General features: G+C 33.2%; 1 protein-coding gene across 1 annotated transcript in view; it reads left to right on the top strand.

Moving 5' to 3' along the window:
* Window positions 1-21,412, top strand: part of LOC118189710 (cuticlin-1-like) — a 128,557-nt gene that overhangs the window by 75,851 nt on the left and 31,294 nt on the right. Inside the window, exons 4-5 of the mRNA XM_035360369.2 lie at window positions 15,275-15,483; window positions 20,210-20,346. Coding sequence (XP_035216260.1) covers window positions 15,275-15,483; window positions 20,210-20,346 — 346 coding nt within the window. The remainder of the gene's footprint in view (window positions 1-15,274; window positions 15,484-20,209; window positions 20,347-21,412) is intronic.

Below are 21,412 nucleotides of genomic sequence, written 5' to 3'. Positions count from 1 at the left end.
GATGGCATTGACCGTCACCCACAATCAATCCAAATCAACATAGTGGAAAGTTGGGAAAGCTGGAATTGTCACTGCTTAACGGTCGTTTCAGAAAAAGTGATTGCTTCAATAGTTTCCTGTTGCTTTGACGAAGTGATACCACTTTTTCCCGTACGGTTTTGCACAAGAAGTTTGTTCCGCTAGAATTTTTATTGTTTGGAAAACTTTTTCATCTATAAAAAAATTGAAGCGCGATTGTTTAAGAGTAACGTTGGAGAAGCACTTCAAGGAAGGGGGGGGGAGGAAGGCATGCCAAGAAAAGTGCAAGCGTTCCTTTTACATATGCGTAATTAAGGAAAAACATACCGTGAGCACATGATAGCTCGAATAGTATAATGTAAAGTAAAATTCACCAATTTTCGCCTCCACTAAAATAAATAAAGGGCGAAACGTTTCAAGAGACATTAGTTTGTACAGAAGATTTAACGGATAAATTTGTAAGTGTTTTTTAAAAATATGACTGAGTTTGTTGTCACCATACAATATTAAGTACCTTATACCTTATATATGTAATATTATGATATTGTTTGTATCAAAATTATTAATCTCTCATTCCAAAAAAATGGATGCCTTAGCTCAGTGATGGCGAATCTTTTGAGCTCGGCTTGTCAAAATTTGGAAAATTTCTAGCTTAACTCTGGTGCTGTGCCATGTGTATAATCTTCTATCTGCCAAAAATGCACTCGAAAGCCCCCCCCCCCGAGGTGTGCACAGCACAGATTAACAAACAAAAATTATTGCAACGACCTCGATGAGGTCGTTGCAATATTTTTGTGTTATGCAAAATTGTCTCCGTCGACGGCTTTGAAAATGCGTGACTCGTGACACCTAAAATGGGCTCGAATGTCATAATTTTGCCATCACTGGTTAGCCCCTCGATCTGGATATCACTGAGTACTTTAAACTACAATAGGTCTCCCATATCTGTGAGTAAGGACTCAATTCATATAATAGCAGAATTTGCCTTCACTTTATGTAAAAAAAATTAAGTTTCTTTGAAAATTTTGAATATTTAAAATTTTGTATGAATAAACACGCATTGTATTAGTATGATTTTGAAATTAAGAGATTCTTTGATAATCTTTGCAATTCATCCAGGTAGAGTTCAGAAACGAAGCCCAGTTAATGGTGAGCTCAGATAATAGCAGAATTTATCACTATAATTGTACTTGATCTAATACTGTTAATTAGATAAAAACCCCTAACAGACGTCAAGCGTATTATCGCTATGTCTGAAGTACCTGTAAAGTCGTGAGAAGATTTAAACATAATTTAGAACATAAACGCACTCTGTTGTACAACAGTATGAGCTACAGCTCGTGGTGATGTAACTAAACAGAAAAGTCAAATTTACATGAAACGAGGAACAGTAGTCCAAGGCTATGCAATTAAATATTTCTAGAAGCTGGTTCAGTACTCTACCTGAGCGTCAAAAAATCAAAGTGTCGGCCACGAAAGAAAGTAAAGGAGAATAATTACAATTATCAAAGCTGGCAGGAAACTAACACGTAGCGTGCACGTAGTCAGAAACACGCTCTGCCTTAAAATCCAAAAATCTCAGCTTAAATGCTGCGTACTCATTTGAAATCGTGTGAGGAATATGGAAAGAAGAAATTATAGTAAAAACCGAAATCATAATAACTGGTTAATTTAAATAGTTAACCTTATACATTATTTTAAAAACTAAGTTTCTCAAAATTTTTAAATATTTTACATTTTTTGTTAATATATACTCATTTTATTATTATGATTTTAAATTTAAGAAATTCTTTGATTCCTTCTGCGGTTCATCCAGATAATTCAAAAATTAAGCCATATTAATAATTCATTCGGCTGCTGCTCGAAAAACCCCACAAGAATTATCAACTATTATTTATTATTATGAGAATTTTGTTGTTTTTTTTATATGAATTTAACTCCATTTCAGTTTTGATTTTTAAATTACGGTTGCAATTTTTTTAAATTTGAGTCTTCCTCTTGGAAAATTTACCATATTTTCATTGATATTAATTCCACGTACTATTTTATATCTTTCTCTTTTAATTTCGCAGCATTTTGCGTGACATTAATAGTATTTATTAATACAATGTTATCTAGTTTTTGATCTCTCTTTCTATATAATGGCAATGAGCATCAAAATATTTGGAATTAATCATCAAAAACCAAACTCTGAAAGACCTGCAAAAATGTAAATAAGGCTGTACTATTCTTTTACGATCAAATGCAACGCTAGTAAAGATATCTAACCAAATTTAAGCATAAAAATTTTTAAATCATCCCTAAGAATTACCTAAAATAGAAAGTATTCTTTGATAAAATAGTAGAAATGAAACACATAGTTCAAAATTATGTTCGCGTTTTCCATATAAGTTGCCCGTGTGAGCAGCCGCAACGTACAACATTTTGAAGTTGCAATGGTTTGCTTCCCACGCAGGAACTATCGACTGTAGACTATCAACGTGCAAAGCATTCATGATGACAGAAATTATGTATCAAACAGCAGTGTTTTTGTGCTGCGAAGCGATATTTCTGCGTCAATGTATAAGAGAAATTTGAGAGAATTGGGGTTTAAATTAGGTTTTGGTGATAAGTCGAAGACCTCGTGTTATCTGACACTCCCGATTATTTGACTACTGTTTAGTCTCGTTTATACCGAATAGTCAGCACTCTACTGCAATGAATAAATTATTGGGGAAAAAAAAGGTAAAAGAAACGTATATTTATGGGCAGGAAAAAATACAAAGAGCAAAGCTGCAAAATGGTTAAGAGATAGTATATATGCCCATGAGGGTAAAATAACACAACAAAAGAAGTCGAAAACAAATGTAAGAAATAACACATATCGCATTCTAGTGTGGCGTATTTAATTATAGCAAAGCGCACTAGGGCTATCTGCCTAAAGGGAGGGATGCCTTTCGTGGAGGACTTTCTAAGGGAAACTGGCTCGTATACACGTTACACATGGGGAAAACCACGAAAACACCCATGCAACCAGCCCGTTCGCGGGATTCGAACCTCGGACCGAACGACCAGTGTTCAGCGACTTTACCGCTCGGCCGCTGGTGGGCATATCGTATTCTAAATAAGCAATAATAAAGAAAAACTCTTGTTGTGAACAATGCGTGCTTTAACCCCAAGAAGATGTACTATCCATTAAGATTAAAACGTGCGAAAAGCATTGAGTTATGATGTCTTTAAGAAATATCGAAATAAAAATTGTCAAAATTGACATAATCGTAGCTGTAAGCAACTTATGAGCAAAATTAGGAATTTCACGTAAAAATAAATGTAATGAAAATAAAGTCTTATAGTAATAAAAAGTTGGTAACAAATAAATAATAAGCATCGAAATATAAAGGGTGTAATAAAGAAATATCACGATCGAAAGCAATCTGAAAGTAGAAAAATGGTAAAGGGGAGGATGAAAGAAAAAAGTTAAAAGGTAGTACAACAGAAATTTTTACTTTTAACAGTTGCTATAGCTCTTGACAAGAAATAAGTCCTTAGTTCAATAACAATATATATAAATTCGTACGTTATTCTACTAGTTTTGGCCTCCAAATTGGTTTATGCGAATGTAATAATATGTCTCACTATATAAAGAAATAATAGAGAGAATAGGCAGGAAAATCGATTGGGATTATTGCAGTCCCAGCATATATATTAACTGAGCATACGTTAAATGTATAAAAAACGAGGTCTCCTTTTATCAGAAGTGTTATAGCTTTGCATTTTTTGTATAAAGATAATTAATGTAACTATTAAAATTATAAATTTTATTTCAGAAGTTTTGGTTAATATTCAATTATTCAAAAGCTATATGTATCAGTATTTACAAAAGTGCCATTCATTTGTAACACACTTTTTTACATTTGCTACAATGATAGAAAATTGTCTACTAAGAAATTTAGTTTACATATTTAAACCTAAAATAATAACAATGCAAGAAAAAGTGCTATGCAACTTTAGTAGGCTATATTAATTAAAAAAAAGGAATCAAAGATATTTTCGTGATCATAATAATTAATATTTTGAATTTCGTGTTTTAAGAGTTTTAGTAATTGTTTCGTTATTTTTAACTATTCGGTGGTCGTTGTGTTTTTATTAGCATTTGCTGAGGTAAAATTTATCTTCCGCAAGACGTATTTGCTTTTTTGATTTTTTAAATTCTTACTTAAGACCAAATGTATGTTTTTGAACTAATGTAACTTTTTCAGTTTTTTTCGAAGAGTTTGTTTTTAAAACTGATACTTCTAAAATAGCTTAACATGTCTATGAATTAAGCAAAAATACAAAATACCGGTAAACTTAGTAAGGTATTTTCTTCCTCCTCTTTGCCTTCGTGGTGTAACGGTAGCACAGTCGTTGCGTGTTCGAGAGGTCCAGGTTCGAGTCCCCGTGAAGGCATTGCTTATTTTTCACGTCTCCTGCTTCAGACTATTCTAATGACTCTACAGTGGCGCCCGAACCGGTGGATGATGATTTTTCACCACCAGGATTTGGGGACTGGATCCTCTAATCCCCAGTCGCCCTTTAAAAGGGGGAGTATATAAGGTATTTCCTCCCTCCTCTCCGTATGCCTTTGCGGTGTATTCGAGAGGTTCAAGGTTCGAGTCCCGGTGACGGCATTGCGCATTTTTCATATCTCCTGCTTCAAAAATAACCTAATACCTCTATAAACTTTATGAATTATATTAACATGTGAACCTTTGGCTCATTCTCTTTTCTGTGTAGCTGACAGTAAAATGGCTACGCCACTCTTTGATTGATGCGGAACTTAAACGCTTCAAAGATTCGGCTAAGTTATCCAACGCTACAGTGAGTATCAAAGAGCTTTTCATTTCGACTTCGATGATGCGTCAGAGGATTCGCTAAAACAGATCTACAATTGAATACTTCAAAAAAGTTGTAAGACATCATCGTATTTTCCCGTATGCGTGCTCGGAGTGCAAGGGGTTAACAAGTCCCGTAAGCCACTAGAAAAACTAGTTGGAATCTCGGCGAATGCACGATTGATTATTTCACGTTCCTTGCTCCAAAAAATATAGTAGTCTGTACGATATTCATATAGAGAGAAAGAAGTATTAGAATGTCCACTTCATTGTAGTTCACAGTAGCAATGCCTCCTACCTTTGCTACAGTGTGAAGAAAGCCTTCTCATTTACGATTTTACCCGGTATGTATTTACAAGATTTTCAGTTCAAATTACGTTCAAGCTAAACTCGTGTGCTATTAAAACAATGCGATAAAAGTTAAATATTGTTTAAAAAAATGATGCGGCTAGCAATAACTCTTTTTATGTCCAATTCTTAGGAATAAGTATGATTACTTTAAAAGGGAAAAACCATCTAAAAATGAAAAATAACATAAATAAAAGGGTAGTGTTTCAGCGAGCATTGTGGGAACTTGCGTCTTTTTGTTACATTAAGTAACAGCTCAAGGCAGAACATGGATGTCTAAGAGATAAATGCAAAAAAGACTAGTTAGAGATAAATGAAGTTCCAATGACATGTAGCCAAAGGGCGAAGAGATCAAGTACGAGATAAACAAAAACCTAATGACATAGGTTATGCTATTGCTGTTTTAGACTTTAGGGTATTTTATCACAAACGTACAGCCGTATTTCAAATTGAACGGGAAATCCGCTGAGTGATTATTCTCCGTGACTTAAAACTCACGATTTACAGTCGTGCTTTAAATCTGTACGTGAATGCGTCATCAACTATTTCAGAGAATGAATTTTTTTTTTCGTCGCAGAAGAAAGAGAACACGATAGCAGAATCACTTTGTTAATGACCTACTGCGACCGAACTGATAACATAAGCGAACTTTATTATTGGTTCCCGCACAACAAATACGTTTTTGAATGGCTCAAACTGATTTTTGGCAAAAGCTGACTGAAGCAGTCATTTTATTGTGAGTTTTAATTACATATCTAGAATCTTCTTGACTAAGTGATATGATATTGTAAAGGAATTTTTGGAGAAACATTCAAACCTTCATTTGTAGAGTTATTGTATTAATTTCGGAGCATGAGGCACGAAAAATCAACCACGCCCTTGCCAGGATTCGAACTGTGGACCTTTCGATTGCTAGCTGGATGTTCTTTCCAATTATACCACGAAGCGCGCTCTTCGGACAATAAAAATTCCTTACAATGCTCCCCACTTAGAGGACAACCAAGGAGCAGGGGATGCAGGCATGCTGGTGGCAACGAATCCTTCCCTGGAATCCGAGCTCCGACCCTTCCGATTGCTAGCTGGACGTGCTTTCTAATTTCATCCTGAAAGCACGGGTAATGAAGGTGGCAATTCTTTACACAGCTTCTTCGAAATGCTACCTTTGTGAAGTTATAGTATTGAGATAGTTATAGCATTTTTTTTTTCTGCTTACAACTTACATCCTACAGCGCTATATTCTGTAAAGTGTTAGTCTTAAAAAATAAAACTGGGATTGATCATTTACATTTTTATATACTATATCAGAAATATCTCACTTTTGGGTAACATTATCAGTTATGTAACTCTTTATAAAAGTAATTTGGACTCCTAAATTATAATGGATATTTTTCATAACATTGTGCTGAATAAGAGTAGTACAGGCTGAGAGTGGAATAGTACTTATTGGTCGAGAGTTACTGGCTGCTTTCCCTATGCTATGCAGCACGAATTCGATTATGCATGTGGCCAAAAGAATAAAAAAAAATTGAGATTTAAAGTTCATTTCTTGCCAACGGAATATACGGAACGTAATAGGTTCAATTTTATAGAGTGACATAAATATTATCTAATGTAATACTAACAGAAAGGATTCGAAAGCTCTCGAAAATGTTAACAACAGAGCTTTCTTGTTGTGTCTTTGATCCCAGGTTCAGTTTCTAACTCAGGAATTACAATTATTGATTAATTATGCGGATTCTTTAATCCAGATCACTCAGTCTGTAGAGCATCTATGCGTGGAAAGGAGATAAGCCAGCAAAGAAAGTTTTAATTTTTGAGGCTTTGATTTTTACTGAATTTGTGTTGTTTTTAATGTTGAATTATTCTGCTATATGTGCATTCATATGTTCTTCTCTGCCTCTTCAAAAGTCGAAACAATTCACCAGCAGACGAACGGCAAGTCGGTGAACGCTGGTCGTTCGACCAGGGCTCAGATTTTGGCGAATGGGCTGGGTGCATGAGAGGTTGCGTGATTTTACCCATATGTAGTACAAATAAAAGACAATTTCCTTCAAAAATTCTCCATGAAGGAATCCCTTTCTTTCGGAAGATAGCCCTCGAGTGCCCTCAAGTAACAGAATGCGAACAAATTCAGCCTAAAGAAAGGGATATTTTCTAAGGAAAACTGGCCTGTATTGATGTGAAATGTTTCCAAAATTCTATGAATTCTATCGGGTCAGTCCATAAGTTCGTGCGCATTAAGAGTATGCGTGGAATTCAGTATGACGCAGTTACTAAAACAATACAATTTTGAACCTGTTGAAACTTGTCATCATTTAACTAACATATTATTCAGTTCATCACCAACTTTCGTAAATATCGAACGCATTTTAGTACCCATAGAAGATGAATATAGGTAATCAGTACAAACGTGCTGTGCTACATTTTCTATTTTCGTGTGGTGAATCTGCCAGGTTTGCAGCGATAAAAATTAATAGTGTACATGGTGAACACACTATAAGTGTAAGTAAGGACTGCCCAGAAATGGTTTAAAAAGTTGGAAAAAGCAGCATTGATGATGAACCCCGTTTTCAGGACGTTTTGAACTGTTAGAACCAAATCAAACGATTAAGTCAGAAGTTTATAGTGAACAGCTTTGCCGTCTAAACTCAGATTTGATCACAAAACGCCCACGATTGGTAAATATCAAGAAAGTGTTGTTTCGTCATGACAACGCTACACCGCATACGGCCCGAACAACGCTGCAAAAAATTAGTGAATTTAATTGGGAGCTTTTGCCACATCCTGCTTACTCCTCAGGTATTGCCCCAATTTTTCACTTATTTCGTGCCTTATAATTTTTTTTACTGGGAAAAAAATTAAATTCTAAACAGGATGTACACAATAAGTCTTTCTACAGCAATGGCATAAAAAAGCTGCCTGTAAGATGGCGAGACATTGTAGATAATGGAGGAAAATATATAATTGAGTAAAATGTTAAATTGTATTTTTTTATATTATTTAAAAATTTACCAAAAAATGCGCACGAATTTATGGACTGACCCAATAATTTAGTTCCTAGAATTTATAGGTAATGTATCGGCCAGAGACAAGTTTTGAAGTGTTTATGCAGCTGTGTCGTGCAGTACTGATTAGTCCGACTCAGTTGCTTAACGGCCCCTTTTATTATTTATTATTATTAGCTATTTTATTAGCTCTATTTTATTATTATTAGCTTTTTTTTTTTTTTTTTTTTTTTTGCAACCGCGGAAGATGGGAAGAGCAAACATTTTCTTTTTGTGGAAAGAGGGGTATGAAACTTTCAGAAATTGCTCAACGTCTGCGAAGTGTTCTGTTCCCACATTTAAAAAAAAAAAAACAAAAAAAACCTTCGTTGGTGTTCAGTATGAGAGTTCAACCGTGCCATAAGGAGAGAGAGAGAGAGAAAGTTCTTTTGAGGCTTAAAAAAAGCTATTTTTTCGTTCGGATATGTGTGTTCAATTAAATGTGGGTTATGTTGAAAAATCTGCATTGTAATAATGATGAAAATTTTTGAAATAAAAAAAAATTTCATCTAAATTCCCAGAACTCTGGAAACATCGTTCGTACATTATAGATAGGAAAGACCACGTAAAACGTTTCGCTGGGGATTTTAGCCCTGATAGAATCACAGTGTTCAGCAGTCTTAGCCACTTGCCCATTGGAGTATGTCTTGCATATAAGGGAACACATTTTAAAGTTCCTATAGAAAAACAACGCAACTGCTTTTATTCATCAGTTGCGTTCCAGAGTAGCTGTTGTAAACCTTATTTAAAGATTCAGTGATATTTCTGCACTGCATTTTGCTTTATGACTTCATAGACGTAATAGACATAGTTGTCATGGCCCCGAGAGTCTTCTTGATTATTACAATGTTTAACATGAATATGAGCCAGTTTCCCTGAGAAAGTACTTCACGAAAGCATCCATACCCTTAGGCAGATAGCCTTTGCATGCTTTGCAAAAAATAATCCAAATAATCCAATCTAAAAATCGAAACAATAAATTAAAAACAATCACCAAGGCAATCATGTGGTTTTAACTTTTAAACATGTAACGCTACTTCATGTAAATAGTTATTATAGTTAGTCTAAACGGAAATAGTAATAAAAAATTTCTGTTCGTGCACTAGAAAAACATATTCGGTAAATCTAACATACGAGTTATATGTGATTGTGTTTGTTTATAGAAATATCTAAAATTATTTTTTGTGGAATTATTACTTCAGTATTAATAAAAATATTTTGTAAATCATTTGATAAATAAAAATTGGTAAATATATGGTATGTGATTTACCGCTTTTAGTTGGTTATTTGCTTTTAGATTGCGGCACTAAAATTGGTTGTTATTTTAATAATTTCTTTTTGTTGCTAATTTATCGCACATTGAAATTAAAAAATAATATTTTAGTGACGCCATCTAAATAATAACTAACTAACTGAAAGCTATAGATCGCGCACTACATAATTAACTAAAAATCAATACTTATAGGTTCTCTACTGTATCATTGCCTTATTTTAAGTACAGTATCTCACAAACGTAATGGCTGTTTATCTTCACTTTGGTTATAGATAAATAAGGAACTGATTCAGAAAAGTGGTGTCCACTGGCTGCATATAAGTTAAATTATTATCCATTTACAGCAGCTAAACTGATATGCTTACTATTAACTTATATAAGGGATATAGTAGTTGAAGTTCAGTATTCATATTCAAAATATGAAATACAGCGTTTATAAACTGACCGATTTTAAAAAAATTGTCTTTTTCTCTTTACCTGATTTTCCTTCATTTATTTTTATTTTATTTATTTATTTTGTCATTAGTTTTCTTTTTCTTTTACTTACCAGATGGCGTTAGCCTGTTCTTCTCTGAAAGAAATATGTCTGGCTTATTGCATTCGATCATTAAGTACATGTATAAACATAAGACAGATAATCTTCGAGAATTTTATGAGAACAATATCATAATCTACATCAAAAATGTTATCTTGTACGACAATTTTAGAAACCAAATGAGACAAACGGTATTGGAGTCACCGAGATTTCCGTTGAAGTTCTGTTACCCAGTTTTATAACAGTATGCTTCACATGGACTGCACTATTTTATCAGTATACTTTACATGGACTGGTGATGCAGAATGTCCTCTTCCACTATGTCTCGTTAGTGATAAAACAATTTGGAATACAACAATGGCCGCAACAAAATTGAACAGACATTTCACGATAAATTATATTAATAGGAAAAATAAAATTGTTGATTATTTTAAACTCCGTTAAAATCCAGTCAAGGAGCTTCCTTAGTAGTTGTTTTGTTTTATATCCTTGTATTTACTTATTTGATGCTTATTATATCATGCAGTACGAACGAATTTTTCAAAATGTGCATATCGAGCCTAAAAACGTCTCCTGACGGTTGATGATATTTATTTTATCTGATAATTTACAGTTACATAAAATGCTCGAAGATATTTGTGAACGGTTGCTGAAGAATTTGCCTGCACTTTTTTCTTTTCTTTTTTAAAAGACCAGTGATTTCTCTGAGGAACAAGGCTGAAGTTATGCTTTGTATGTTGAATTTGCATTTGATGAATAAACTGTGGGAGTAAACATTTGCTTCAGGCTTAAGGTTCATTTCCCTGTTTTACACCTACATTTAAGAGACATTTCCGTGGGCTGCTTGCAAGAATCTTAACATTTTCTAGTTGTTGGTACATAGAGTTCGCGACTATCGTGAGAAAACTGCAGAACCTACGCTGTTTGTTATCAGTCAACGCACATCATGCGATCTCATCTTTTATCAAACTCTTTATTTCAGTAAAAGTTGCATCAATAGTCTTTTTGTTTCTTTGTTTTATATGCTTGCTGACATACTCGAAATTGTGAAATGTGAATTTATGTATCTGCTCAGTTTTGAGCCTGTAAACAATTTTACAATTAATTCCGTGTTTGGAAAGTTGAAGAATACTAAATAATATCAGACATCAGAATGAGAAGAAAAACATTTATTTTCTCTAAATATTAAAACATAGCATAGTAGTTTTAAATAATTTGTAGTTGGTTTCCCTGAATCTTCAGCATTCTCGCTGTTATTTTATTGCAACACTGGAGTACAATGCATTGTATCTAAAGTGTTCTAACACTAAAATAAAACGACTTTGATCGAACTGTATGTAAACATAAGTACGATTATCTCCATTTCAGTACTTCTGCATTCCATGCCATTTTCTTTTTAAGTAGTTTAAAACTTTTTTTTAAATTTAAGGAATAAGTGGCAGAAAGTTTTATATTTGTAGCATGAATATTAATCATTCTTTTTTAAGCACTGTAAGCGTTTGAAAAGTACTATACTTTTGGCTGAGTCCGTTACACATGACTGAAAAAGACGAAATTTACCGTGTTCGAGTGGCTCTGAGAAAAGAAATCACCTTATCACTCTTAATAGGAGTTTAAAAATAGGCGGATCTGAAGGATCTTCGTTTTTTGGACTGGAAGTTATGTCGAGAATTTACTATAAATGTAAAATGTAATTTTAACACGTAAAGAAGGATATATTAAAAGTTCTAGAACTCTTGGTATTACTTGATAGATTCAAGAGGAGCATTTAGAAAGGTTTCGGAATTCCGAATGAACCCAGAAACTTATCTGTCTTCTGTTATCTTCTAAACAGATATCTTCTGATAGTGTCTTATTTAACCATATTTAGCTAAACTATTATTACTTCAAATAATTTTCATGAGAATGCCACTAGAAAAATATATGTTAAATTAATAGTATCATTTTATTATGAGAAATACTGAAGAATTTGATATTTAATGCAATCCGTTTTTATGTTACATTAAAAACCAAATTAGTTTTCTTGCATACTTAATGTTAATTGCAGGATTATTAAAAATATCTGGTAAAATTTTAAAGGCAGGTACACAGGACCAAACTAAACAGATTTTGTTTCGGAAAATATGCAGAAATGGCACATTGAGGTGGTACAGGGTGCCGCTGAACAGTAAAGGATTTTCCTGATCCAAATCGTCAGTACCGATGAGAAGATGAAATGTGAGTCTCGGAAACCCTAGCGCGTTTCGTGAAACATTGTTAAGGGTTCCACAAGAAATAGGGAAATAACGTGTACGTCATAAATGGAAAAAAGGAATTCGGTATTCTATTCGGCTAACATCCGTTGGGGAAGCGGGTGTGACTGACAAGAGTGTAGCCTATGATAACTGAAAAGCTGAATTTAGCTGTACGGCTATGCTCGGTTAGACTCATCATCAACAGTTGTATAAACTTCTTTGTTATTTGCGTTACCGGATTCGGATTACTTAATTATGGCAAAGCACTCGAGGGCTGTCTGCTCAAGGGAAGGACGCCTTTGTTGAAGGCGTTCTAACGGAAAATGGCTCGTATACACCTTACACATCAGAAAATCACGTAAACGCCCATACATCCAGTTCTTTCGCCCGGATTCAAATCCTAGACCGAACAACCAGTGTTCAACGAATTTACCGTTCCACAGCTGGTTGACCTACTTGCGTTGCCAATTCAACTGTAGGAAAAATTCTAATTTTTTTAAATGGAAGGATATTAACTTAGTTACCAATTTTCGTTAACCTGTACATTGGCATTGCAAGACTATGCAAGCAACACGAGTCTAAACACTCATAGCAGAACAGCCAAAAGCAGCTTTTCAGTTTTTCACGACTAGAATCTAGTGTAACTGTATATGCATTAGGGATGCAAGAAGTGTAGGATCATGTGATTTGTTAAACAGAGTGATAGAGTGTATCTTTTATTTTACTATTATTTAGTTTTTATTTTACTATTATTTAGTTTTTTATTTTATTATAATTTAGTTTATTTTACTATTATTTTTACTACTCTTGTTTTTATTAGTATTTGATTCGGTTTCGTTTCTCATTTTTTAATTCTTCTGTACGTTTAACGGTTAAAATGTGGCATTACTTGAAAACAATCCAGATTAATATGAAGACACTAGGGATGAAGATTTAGAATCTCATACAAAATTCCAAAAGAGTGATAAAGAAAGTGGTGCAGGAAAAAAACCTTTCCTTTTTTACAACGAAAATTATTTATCAGTATACTTTACATGGACTGGGGATGCAGAATGTCCTCTTCCACTATGTCTCGTTAGTGATAAAACAATTTGGAATACAGCAATGGCCGCAACAAAATTGAACAGACATTTCACGATAAATTATATGAAATTAATATGAAAAATAAAACTGTTGATTATTTTAAACTCCGTTAAAATATCAAAATAAACAGAGTACAGCTTTTTTAAACACATTCACGGTTAGTAAAAAGGCTCAGGAAGTGAGTTAGCAAAGCTTACAAAGAAGTGACATAGTCAGTGAGAGTCGCATAGTACTCTCATATAAAATTATTGTGGGTAAAAATGATGAGAGAAGTTGCAGTAATGAAAATAAAAAATATTCCACTTTCGAAAAATACAATAAGTTGATGAGTCAATGATATGCCACATGATGTTAAAGAGGGTTTGTATACTACACTGAAAAATGGCAATTTTTCAATTCAAGTGGGACGAGTCAAAACATTTAATTAACAAATGTTATGCTGCAGGATTTATAAGTTTGTTAATGAGAGTGAAATTCAAGAAACCTTCCTCTGATGTAAAGAATTAGTTGAGACAAGCAGAGGAATAGATATAGTTAATATTAATCTGCATATCTGTGCTTTGTCTTACTCAAATAACTTATCCTAATCGCACATGCATTCTGTTACAAAATGTGCTTATGTCACTCTCCTCACCTGCCCTTACATTTTTGCCTTTTTTAACTCAACTTGTATGTTTACGGAATTTATGATTCTTAAGAAGGAAATGAAATGAATTTACTATATTAGTTACATTTTCTCAAGTTAATTAAAAATTAATTAATTAAAATACGATTAATAAAGTCCTGAAACCATCAGTTTTGGAGATTTTATTTTGGTGCTATATGGGTTCAGAGGGTACCTTCGCTTCCAATTAGCATTTTGATGTGCTGTAGAAATTTCTCAGAAAATTCAATGATAAAAAAGAAAGGATAAGAATATGCAGCATTACCTACATTATTTGAAAGGGAAATTACAATAAAAAGAGTACTTTTACTAACAGAGATAAAATATTCGCTTTCGGTGATCACGCATCAGTTTTTTTTTTTTTTTTTTTTTTTTTTTTTTTTGATTACATACATTTTTGTAGACGTGTTAGCATGAATAATAAATAACATCTAATTTTCATGTTTCTATTCAAAGTTCGAATTTGATTGTTTTTCAGGATTACCGCTGGAATATAGGAAATATTAGAAAATGTTCATGCGCGTAGAATTATATTAATAAGATCTAGATCGTTATTCGATGCTTAGGCAAGGCTTAATTTAAAATGAAAATTTTCAACAGCATATTCTGCGAACGGTTTTAATTAAAATATTCTCAAAAGCTTCTCAAAATTGTCTACCTAAGAAAACATAACAAGGAGTTTTTCTTTCTGTTAAAATAGCTCCTTGTTGTATTTTGAACTTATGTAGATCGAGTTTCTACCGCAAATATATTCCACTATCTCTCCGTTAGCAAATTGTTACAATAACTAGTAAGTAGTTAAAACAATCTTAATCTCTTATTTACACAAGTCGTAGGATACTTTACCTTCCACTTTCTAATTTTCCTGCCAATATGCCGTCTTGTTGAGAATTATATTTAACTTTCCAAGAGTTTCACATTAATAATTGAATTCTAGATATATTTTGCTTCAACTAGGAGTGAAACATAGGTTGGTTATTTTACAACAAATCCATGGAAACCTTATGACACTGAAGGTGAAAAAAATTGATTTAAATAATTAAAACTATTGGAAGCAGGGTATTCCAAAAAATATAATTTATTATTTCTCTTAATTATTTATTACTCCAATTTATAAAACTTGTTACTTCATTCTTTCTAGCCAGTGTTATGTTGTAATATGATACATATTTTTGTAAAAACTGTTAAAAATAATTCTTTTTTTTTTCTTTTTGCATTTTAGTTGGTAATCGATTATCTGACGTCGAAATAGAATGCAACAGCAACAATATAGTAGTAACCATATCCACACCAGATGAGGACTTTAACGGTATGATATATCCTAGGGGATTGTCGAGGAATTCCAGCTGTCTTACTGAATATGAACATGCTGGCTCAAAAATTACGTATAAGTTACCACTTCGCTCATGTAATACGATGAGTCATGATATCGTAAGTCAATAACTCATACTTTCAAAACATTACTTTCTAAGTTATTATCCTTAGTCTATATAATTTTGTGTTGATAAAATGTTAATCCTAATTTTGACTATTATGTCTGTGATTAAATGTCATAAATCGTATTAAATAGGAAAGTCTGTATTTATTAATGAGGTTGCGAAGCAAATACGGAAGTACTGTATTTATTATACTCGCAAGGGAAACATTTTATTTCGAAACAGAAGGCTGAGTCAAAAAAGACCAATCTCTACCACTCCTCTTCATTTCTTTTCAATTTCTTTTTGCCTTTTGTATAGGCCAATGATAATACTTCGTTTGATAAATTAGTATTCTACTTCCCATTTTTTCACACCAAAATTTCCTTCTAATTTATTCTTTTTCTATTCTTAAGGATAGGCATCAAGGAAAATAGTTTATGGTTAATGATTTCGGACATGTTCATGAATGGAATAAGCTATTTCATCATGTAGTATGATAGCTTATGTAATGTGTGCTTTTGTGAAAACATCACGTATTATTCGTTCATTACGAAATGATTTAACTCAATTCTACTAAAATTGAAAATTCTGTACTTTAACCCTTAATCATTAAATGTAACTGTTAATTTAAAATAATGGTCACGAAGAGTTCTTTTAAATATCAGATGATGATAGTATTGACTTTGCCAAAATCAAGATTTTTCAGAAAAGAAAAAGAGTTGCTTTGTCGGAAAAAATAGAATCGTTTTGTGACAGCAAATGTTTATAATATTGCTTGAACCCATGTAGTTGTCAACGCTACGGTAGTTTCGACAAGGGTCGTTTCACGGTCGCATGTGGCTGCTTCTAACTATATAAATAAATTAGTGAAATTGACTTGATGAGCAGTTTTAAAAAAATGACCGAGATGGGATGCACATTTGATGCCGTTGGCTGGAGGTTGCTTTTTTGGCATTGCGCTCAGCTGAAGTTAGTATAAATGCCGTTTATACATAGCAAGTTATTTAAAAGACAGAACACATAGCCACATCAAACAAGAGGTATAGCAATCCACAGGCATCGTAAAGCGATAGTTTACTGTAGTCTTCAGCTTCTTGTTGCTTGTTAATGTTTTTTATTGAATAACAAATAAGACTGATTTCAACTGAAGAAATTTTATTTTTCTAGGAGTCATATCAGTAGGCTTATTTTATTTGACGGATAACTTATAAGATATTATAAAGATATTATAAAACTTATGTATAAGATATTATAAAACTTATGTAAAGAATCATTTGAAATAGATAATAAGTGTAAAAGAATTAATTTGAAAATTTCGTTGATAAATTTTCGGTTCTCAATTGAATTTATTAGAGCAGTTAACAACTAGTGGATATCTTTAATCCCAGATATAATATGTTTAATCTTCAATCTTTGTAGCCCCCCCTAAAAAATCTTGTTTAATGCTCTCAGAAGGAGAAGAAGTATTATTTAAAATAAACAGTTGAAATTTTGAAAATGAAGGACTTTCTAATGGAAACCTACCTCCTATTTCTGTCATACAAAGGGGAAAACTGCAGATTACTTACATAGTAAACTAGGCTATTCCTTGAGATCTGAACTCGGATCGAATTACCACTCAGTCAGTCGAATTACCACTCACTTACTTGGTAATTTACTCAGTTATTGGTGGAATTTACTCAGTGTTAATTTACTCAGTTATTGGTGGAATAATAAGAGAGTGTTAATTTACTCAGTTATTGGTGGAATTTACTCAGTTAGTCGAATTACCACTTACTTACTTGAGATCTGAACTCGGCTCGAATTACCACTCACTCACTCGAATTACCACTCAGTCTGTGACTACTCAGTCACAGATGCGAAGAAGATATAAAACAATAATAAGTAAGAGACAAACTCCAAACGGAACTTTGAAAATAAGAAAAATTTAAACTTAATATACTGCTGACTTCAAACGAACGCTTTTCGAAAGCGAATCTGAGGCGAATATTTCTTCATTGCGAGCGAGTTAAACTCTTTCAAAGATTGGAAAGGTTTGCCAAATTTCACCACTTCTTCCAACTTTAATCTGAAAAGGGAAATTTTTTTTTTTGCTATAAATAACATATTATTATTTTCAAAACTGATAAAGGTGGCTAGATCGTAATGGTGATGCAAAAGTACGTTCGTTGATGGCATTTATAAAACTCTTAATGCAGGCCAGACTATAGACCTGCTTTCATAACCGAAGAGGCCGAATTGTTGAAACAGAAGATTCTGAATTCCCTGTATCCATTATAGCCTTTAACTAGAAGCTGTAGTTTCCTAAATATTCTTCCATACATATTTTTATCACATGACGAAGCAACATTCATCCTAAACGGAAAGAGATGTAAATACATAACTACAAATTCAACTTATTTCTTAAATGAATATACAGTTATAAAAATAAAAGTTATAGCAACTCAATACACAAATAATTATTGCGACTCATACATTGAAAATAATACATTTTGCATAAACGTAACAGTTTAACACCTAATAAGAGTACTAAACCAATTTTGTTAATTTTAAACGGAAGTTATAATATATATTGTTACGAAATGTTAAGGCGCGGTAAGGTAGCTTCCCCGCAAAGCAAGTTTAGGGTTGCCACATTTGGTGAGAAATCGCTCATTTGGTGACAAAATTGGCGACATGCCATGGACGGATGGAGATCCTTCTGGAACGAATTCTTACCGGTTTAGCCCAGAATGTTCTCGAACACAAGTTGGAAGCTATATAAACCCTGCTGGTCCGCAGTCAGTTAGTGTGTGTCTCGTCAGTGCGAGAACGTCAGTGTCTCGAGTTAGTCAGTCCGTGCGGAGTCGATCGAGTTGACAGCCGGGCAGCGAGTGCTGAGTGGGTCGTCGAGTGCATCGAAAGAATGTCTTCGAATATCGCAGTTAGTGCATCGTCGAGAGAGCGTGTTGAGCTCCGGGAACGACTGAACCGAAGAGTCGGGAGCTATGCTCTGTGTGTCGTCGAGTGCATCGCGATTTGTAGCGTGGAGAGTCTCGAGAGTACGTGGAGTTCCGAAAACGACCGAGCACAGTCGGGAGCTGTACTCTGGTGCTTTGTAGTGAAGCTGTCTCCACCACTATTGCCTGACAGTGTGAAGGCTGTGTCGCTGATTGTTCCAGTGTGTTTATAGTAGATCTGTGACGACTGTAAAAGTGTTTTGGAGGTGTCCTGATTGATATTGGTAAATAAAGTGTGTTTTGATACTTCATCATCATGTGTCGTCGTTATTCACTCCAAATCTGCACGAACCCCGTAACCTAACAACTGGTGAAGGAAGAAGGAAACGTAACAATACTTTAATTTCATATAATGGCACTATTAATAATATTAATATGCGTCATTTAGGCATTTTGTATCAATAAATATTGTTACTGATTATTAGTTTACTAAGAAAAGTATTAATAAAATTAGGATTAATAGGATTATAACGGGTGGGGCAAATAAAAGTAGCCTGGAGAACAGAGTTACTCTGTTTTTCAGGCCACTTTTTTTTTGCCCCACCCTACATAACTGTTAATTTGTTATTGATTAATTTTGATAATTGCATATTTATTGTTTAAAATTATTTCTGAATTGTTAATGAATTTTAGTTGTTCTGCGTTCAGTTTGATCACTAAAGATTCCTTAGCTTTTGATTTTCCCAAAATTAAAGTAGGTGTGCGTGTTTATCAAGCTCATTAAAAACTCTCATTTCATTTGTTACAAAAGTCGAATAAAGAATTCCTGTGAATAAAGAACAAGCCTTTTAGTCGCGCCAAATTTCCTATACATTTACTGTTGTTTTATAATGCTATAGCGAATCTTCAAGGGTATGAAAATTGGATATAACGGATTGCATATATCTTCGATTGAAACTTTTTTTGTGTATCTGCCTTTTTTTTTTTTTTTTTCAAAATTTCTTCAAGATTTAATGAAAAATTTACTAACCCTTAAAATCATTCACATTTAAGATGTTGGGATCCATATTTAAGGCAGGTAAGGATAGGAAAGAGTAACAACTCAAATTTCAATTAACCAAAAAATAGTATTAAAAGTTTATCTGTATTTCTAAACAGCTTAGCTTAATGTGGAGCTCATTTGGTTACTCAATTAAATCAGTATTCGAAACAAAAAGAACACATTGAACAACGAAAGAGTAAAAATCATTAGAAATGAAGAAACTAAGTTAGAAATGACATTAACAAAAATATTTAAAAATGAACTTGAGAAAGTCATCGATTTCAAAATCGCGTAAAAATGTCGATTAGAATGCTTTGTTTTTTTTATTGTAAATTTCACTTGGCAAACGTCATCCGCCATTATTGCTGTTACTCCAAGCTTTTTTTTAATTTATTTTATTTTATTTTTTTAACCTCTTTTTAATTTTCCGCAGACAGTTTTGTTTTACGCAGATGATTTGTGACAGTCATATTTTCGTGTTTCTGCAATAAATAAACTTTATATATATATATATATATATATATATATATATATATAATACAGGGCATGGTTATTACGTCCCTGTTTAACAGAGTTTTGATTGAATATATTTTATGATTTCAATGATGAAATCGAGAGCGAAAATGCGATTTGGACCACATAGAAATGTTGATGCTTCTTATAAACTAAATTAGATGTAGTATAGTATTTAATTTGATATTTCACCTTGTGAAACGTAGTTTGTTGTAATTCTAATTAATTTTTGTCTTTTCGTTTAGTCTGAAGGAGTTGAATATTTTAACACTGTTGTGGTTCAACCCCATCATAAATTGGTCACAAGTTTCGGCAGAGGTTTCCACATACGTTGCCTATATCAAACTAAGAATGAAACAATGTCTTCTGGTGTGGGAGTCAAGTAAGTTAATGTTTCTGTCAATCAGTATATTTTTGTTTGATTTAAGATTGTTCGTTCAAAAAGTTCAGAGGAGCCTTTTAAAAAATAATTAATCTTAAGTTAAAAAGTAGGAAAACTCTCAGTTCTTGATTCCTTTTTCAATGATGTAAATGTAATGAAGCTCAAGTGCTAGCTATGTGACACGCTTCCAGTGATGTTAAAGGAATTAAATTAAAAATACCCTGACTATAATGATGTATGTACATGCCCATCTAATCCATTTTAATACTTCTGATAATTAAATAATTTGCCCAAACGTAATCTAGATTCAAATGCAAGCAGAATTTAACAGTAAGCTGTTTTAAGTATTATAACTATGCATGGATTTTTGAAGGAAAAGTATTCCGTTATATTAAACGAAATATACAGTACACCTACAACGTAGGTGGTTTATAAACCTCTTCCCTAAAATATTTTAGATTGCTTTTGATAATCACATCGTTATTTGAGATAAATATGTGCCGAATCTATAACGATTTTGTTTTAGCCAAGAATTTTTTAATCTCTGGGTTTGTATACGAATGCTATAGATCCACTAATAATATACTATAGATCTGCTTATAGTTTATTTTAAAATTTTTTCTAATCTCAGAAGCCCACCAGTGGCCGAGCGGATGAAACCGCTAAACTGGTAGTTCGTCAAATCCCGGCAACGTGCCGGCTATATTGGAGTTTTCGTGGTTTTCCCTGCGTAACGCCATACCAGCCAGTTTCTGTTAGAAAATCCTTCGGGAACACTTCTATCTGGCTATCAGCCTAAGTATGCTTTGCCATTAGCCCATAGTGTGCTTTGCCATATTCAAACAATCCAATCTAATCCTGGATAACTGTTTACTGTTATTATGGTAGATAACAAATCCTAGGCTTCTGTGGACAATCACTAATATTAAAGGTTTGGATTATCATGCGGTAAGTAATATACTATATAGATCATCTTCCCAGATTAAAATCTGTATTCGATTTTTTGTTTCACAACGTACAGTATGGGAGCTTTTCTTTTATTTCTCGACTACGTAGAATGTAATGC

Source organism: Stegodyphus dumicola, chromosome X1, assembly GCF_044657685.1.
Source record: "Stegodyphus dumicola isolate Sdum_Otavi_A_Nest chromosome X1, ASM4465768v1".
NCBI lineage: Eukaryota > Metazoa > Arthropoda > Arachnida > Araneae > Eresidae > Stegodyphus > Stegodyphus dumicola.
The sequence above is the reverse complement of the archived record's forward strand: the minus strand, read 5'-3'. Positions and strand labels throughout refer to the sequence as shown.